This window comes from Odontomachus brunneus, unplaced genomic scaffold (genome assembly GCF_010583005.1).
Source record: "Odontomachus brunneus isolate Ranch 3 - 2012 unplaced genomic scaffold, Obru_v1 Obru_scaffold_100, whole genome shotgun sequence".
Lineage (NCBI taxonomy): Eukaryota > Metazoa > Arthropoda > Insecta > Hymenoptera > Formicidae > Odontomachus > Odontomachus brunneus.
Window position 1 is genome coordinate 1,124,358 of NW_022639550.1, and position 5,484 is coordinate 1,129,841.

A 5,484-nucleotide genomic window follows, 5' to 3' on the forward strand; every position below is an offset into this window, starting at 1 on the left:
AGAGAGAGAGAGAGAGAGAGAGAGAGAGAGAGAGAGAGAGAGAGAGAGCCGTCGCTCGTGATTCCATCGCCGGAGAGCGACGCTTCTTTTTTCTGCCTCCGATAAATCTAAAATTACAGACCTCCGTCGAATTTCGCCGAATTAAGTTGCACCGCGCGGTGAAAATATTATTTTCGCTAAATGGAGCATGAATATTTAAAAAAGGGAGAAAAATCTCCCAACATTTCGCGTACGCGCCGTTCATTTTCTTTTCTTTTTCCTTCACCACCTCTCGATAATCCCGTTCTAGAACTTGGGATTAAACGAGCAGCCCTACGCGAATCCGTTATCGCGATATGAGAATGACAGGGGTGATATACGCTGCTGGATGTGGGAGAGCGTGATTTAATTAAACATTAAAAGCCGCCCGCGTGATACAAGTAGGCCACTCGTTGTGCGATACCACTCGTCGATTCAATGAGAAAACTACTCGTGCCTCGTCATTGTTGCTTAAGTACCTTTGGTTTCCCCTCGTGTTATTAATATTGTGTGTTTTCCTTGTTAAACACGTACTGCACATCACGGGTACCTATGAGTCTTACACTCTGGGTATGAGACTAAATGACGATTGTAATATTTACATGTTTTCGCAGAAGGTTCACGTGATACTGCTGTCTTGTCTTCGTTGAGATTGGCGAGAAAAAGCTTTATTTTAGGTGTGCAAATTCGTCGGCGGCTTAATATCCCGTTACAGCTGTGCTACACCAATTTGCCTTGCTAGAATTTGCGAAACGAATTCGCGCGCGGCACGAAATCAAGAGAGTGACGAATATTTTTTTTCTCGCTGACACGAAGCGCGCGCTTCACTGTATCTCGCGCGTTCATCCGAGCATCAACGTCGGAAAGATCGAATATTTGTGTACTTCATTTCGGTGAAGGGTCCACGAACGAGTGGAAATGCCTGGCTACGATGTTACTCGCAACAAAATTAATGCGACCGTTATGCACACCTCAAAGCACGCCTGACACTGCAGGCAAGCGAGGAACAGCGATAGTGACAAAGGGACTTTGGAATCTCGCGAATTCTGCATTATTAATGTGCAAACGGCGCAACGGTAACTTTAATGGATTGTATTTTGCGGGAAAAGGCGTAAACTAGTGGAAAATCTAGCAATTGTTCTCTTTCTCGTCATCCAAGGGGGAGCTGAATAGAGTAAGTGTACATTTGATTTGTGCGAAAGAATTATGACATCGTCAACAGAGAGCTTACATTTTATGACGCGTGCGATGATTCGAGTTTCATGAAAAAATGTGACAGTTGAGTTTCAACAAGCCGTCATCAGACATTGCATTTATCGATGGTAAATAGGGACATCATAGCAGGCGGAACATTAATCGTTTTATCCCATAAATTCGGCGACTTTGCTTATGAAGCGCACAGATTGCGCGCGACAAGCGTGGGAAATTATTTAAAAGCGACGAGCTCTCTCGTGCTTTTCTAACGGATCCTGCATTTTACGCGACGTGCTGGCCTTAAATACGACCGACGTCCGAGAAAGTCATAACCACTTTTCCGTCGCGGACGTGAGTTCCGTTGAAACATTATCAAGTTGAAAGTGCCGAGCGAGTATGTCAACATTTCGCGAGAAGTTTCAAAAAGATTGCGCGCGATTCCTTGTTATGGAGCTCAAACGTAGACACGAGCCAAGAGGAGGGATGCGAGAAAATTTTTATTCACGCAATACACACACACACACACACACACACACATCGTCGCGACAAATCAGTAATCTACTCGCGTGATTATATCACGTTTGCGCAAATTTAAGAATTGAATTCGGATCTCTCTCGGTAAATCTACCAAGTGAAACGCATCGCGATATTCGCTAAGTGCGGCGCGTGGAATTAAAAAGAATATCATGTGACAAGCAAATTAAATAAAATAGATATCACATAAATTTTGGCAATATATTCTTAATAAATTTAATCAAGTCAATGAATCCTTCGATTAACGAGGCAGTTTAACGTTCCGAGGGAAAAGGGACGTGCCCTTTTCTCCGACTTCCAAAGACGCGACAAACAAACGATGGATACACGAGATGACCATCTCGGCAAAGTTCTCGCGGAGTGCAGCGGAGTAAAGACTCCAACAACTTTCCTTACTCACTTTGCTCCTGCGAAACTCCACGCGCGGAGCGATAGCTAAAGGATTCTCGCTATAAATTGCTGCGTTTTAGTGTGTAATTCTTCGAGTTTGAAAGTCGGAGATAGACGTGCTACCGAGAATTGAAGAATCAATTTCGTTTAATTGATAAGACACTCTACTATGCTAGTCCGTCAAAGATCATTAAATTGTTATTACTGCTTTGCCAATCAGGATAAACTGACATCCGCGTCTGTGTTGAGGATATGTCTTTAACGTTACTTACTGTTAGATCGCGCAATCTCTCGTGTGAACAAAGTCTATCGAAAAGCAGCGCACTTTTAACGCGAATAATTAAATGATGTGTACAACGTATTAAAATCACACGCTATCCAAACAGTCAACATTGATACGCTTAAATAATAAGACTGCCGCGCGACAGCGATAGAATTTCCGCCTCCATCGTGCGCGCATCTCGCTCATGGGGAGACACAATGGTCCTCGTGGCGTGGCGTCAGCTGGGATCTTCGTACGCTAGTGTATCGTTCATAGACAACCATAATGGGTATTATGAACAATGTGGCATTGTGTCGGTAGGTACGCGGTAATCGATAAATCTACGATTTATCGATTACCAGGGAACGGAATGTGGATACGAAATCCACACTTGTAACGGCGGGAGTTCCGGCGAAAGTCGCCATCCGATGCACATTGCTTTTAATTGCGCCGCATAAGATCGAGCGTTTGTGTAAATTCCGTAAAATTCTTCAGCGAATTTTAATTATCCGATAATTAACGCACATATATACACACGTGTACGTGTAGCGCAGCAATTGCCGGCTGAGCGCGTATCGCTACACAGAACTGGCGACTGCGTTCCGAATATATTGTTGATTTAATTAACTAGCGGAATTAACCATTTCGCGAGCGGGCACTCTTGCTCATTGGTGCATCGCAGGCAGTCAGTCTGGCTTTTGTTCACCGTCAGTCTCGTTCATTGAAAGTCCGATTACAAGATAAACGCGATTCTGCCGGCGAATTGACGTCAAAATCGACCTTGGTGCGTACATCATTCGCGGTTTTAAGACAGTGGGAGTCAACCATCGTGCAGTGATAATCTTGATGATTACCATATTATATTTCGTTACTCGCGCTTATATGAAAATATGTCTCGAATTGCGTTTTTATTTCTCCTCAACAATCAAGTTCGATCCCGCATTTCCATTGTTCTCCTTTCACACGACGATTCTCATTTGTATTATAACGTAATGATTTGCATTAATTAGAGCCGCGCAGCGTTGCGCCGCAGCTATTTGGAATCGTTTTTATCAGTGAGTCCTTGTACTGTTCAGCCGTTGCTAGAGACGTTTAGCGACTCTAAATGAGATTTTAAGAACCCAATTATTCAGGAACATACTTAAAAACGAGAGACCAATTTCGTCCGCTCGCGTCGGAAGTGGAACAAAATCGCTTTCGAAGCTACTCGAAGCTACTCGTTCCCGCTGTCCATGCGAAAATCCAATTGAAATGTAACGCGACTCCGCCCGAACTGACGTTAAGTGCGTTACAACAAATTATCTCAATTAGTGCACCGAGCTAATTGCGGTCTTTTGACTGTCCATACGAATGGCTGACAATACGTGAGTAAACAATAACTCTCTCGATGTAAACTATTATCGACGCGAAATGTATTATTCGTGAAATACGAGTATATTAATTTATCAAGCTTTTTTGCATCAATTAGCATCATACCGCACATTTGTCGCGCAAAGCTGCAGTAATTGACGAAAAGTATGCATTTCAGTCGTGATTACTTGGTTTCATCATTAATGTCAAAAGATTCGTTCGATTTGAGCTAGTTCTCCAGTGTCGCTGGGATCATGAGACCTTTCCGAAGTGTTTTTAGCAAACAAGACATGGAGTGGTCGAAAACTCTCGCGCTAACCGAGTGTGCGGCCGTAATGCGCGCGTTATTAAGCGCCGATTCAATTACGGAGCTTTATCGTCGAAGGTGCGTATCTCCTTTAAAAGAAAATCGGGGTCGTTTATCGCGACATAATCGACAATTATCGATTGCTTTTATATAGACCGATCTAAAAATAAGAAAAGGAGGAATTACGCGATGCGACGTTTATACGTCGCGATACGCTTGTGTGTACCTGCGATATTGTTAGATAACTCTAATTACCGGTTTGGCGTCATAAAAAATTATGACAAAAAGTACGTCAACGGTTGATCAGAATCGTACTACTTATCGCGCTACCAAGAAAACTCTTCTCTTCATCTCGACATTACTATATAAAGACTGTCGTCGCTGGGAAACACCGCAGTCGTTTTGGGTGGAGGAGAGCGCGGGAAAGTCCTCTAAAGCTGTTAATCGTTCCTCGCAATCTCAGTCGTAAGCATGCTGCTTTTTATCGGTTGACTCGCGTAATTAATTACAGAACTGAGAACGTGTTGCGCATTCTCGCAATATTCCGCTTTATTTCAATCAACACATTAGTTATGCAACTAACGTTGCAAATTGACTCGTCTCAATAAAGCGATGAAACATTTGTGATAGTCGACAGTTTCGAAAAAAAAAAAAAAAAAAAAACAGAGAAAAGAATTGGCAGATCGAGTGATTCCCGTATTTTCATAATGGTTTCGCAAATATCGAAGCTAGACTATGTGTACAAAGTGCTCTGATATCAACGAGCCGAGATTACTTTTTACTTTCGAGATAAAAGAGGGGTCAGTCGCTCGAGACAATCGACCCTGATCGTCATTCGATCGCGAACGTATCAAGAGATACGATATTGCCTCGCACCACCATGCTCGCGAAATCGTACGTGTACAATACACGTGAATAAATTATAAAATTTGTCTCTAACGGGAGAGAAAGAAGCACACACGTTTAATACTTGATTCTCTCTTTCAACTCTACAGGATCCAAAGATGCCACTGTCGGAGTTCCGCAAGAAAAAATTACTCTTCGTCTTCAACGCTTTCTTCGGTAAGTATGTACGTATGAGGAAGGTATACGTTGTCTAACTATACAGGGTGTCCCACAACTGGTAGAACACGTGTTAGGGGTAGGTAGGGGGTGCAATCTGAAAGTTCCTCTTCCATTTCTGGATTCGACAATTAGTTAACGAGATATTAATTAATTTAGTTTGCCAATCCCTTAGCGACCTGAGTAAACGCTTAGGGACGTAGGACGCCATGGGTTCTTCAAGGGCTCTACTTGTCCGCGTTTTTCTCCCCTTTTTGTATACACACACTAAAATCATTCACGATACTCGACCATCGACATGCAGAACATATTCAAGTCACCCACGCACTCGAAGGAAACATACCACACATGCCCTCCCCCCCCCCCC

The 5,484-nt window shown here is 43.1% G+C and overlaps 1 protein-coding gene across 5 annotated transcripts in view; it reads left to right on the forward strand.

Annotated features, from left to right (window-relative positions):
* LOC116848813 (calexcitin-2) overlaps positions 1-5,484 on the forward strand; it is a 31,917-nt gene that overhangs the window by 17,509 nt on the left and 8,924 nt on the right. For 2 of the 5 annotated variants that reach the window (XR_004379022.1, XM_032825313.1), the window contains exon 2: positions 5,051-5,117. Coding sequence is in view for 4 of the 5 variants with exons in the window: in XM_032825313.1 (XP_032681204.1) it covers positions 5,060-5,117 (58 nt within the window). In the remaining variant the exon portion in view is untranslated. Of the gene's footprint in view, positions 1-2,507; positions 4,134-4,170; positions 4,521-5,050; positions 5,118-5,484 lie in introns of those variants that run through there. The other 3 variants (XM_032825314.1, XM_032825315.1, XM_032825316.1) reach the window with 3 other exon arrangements.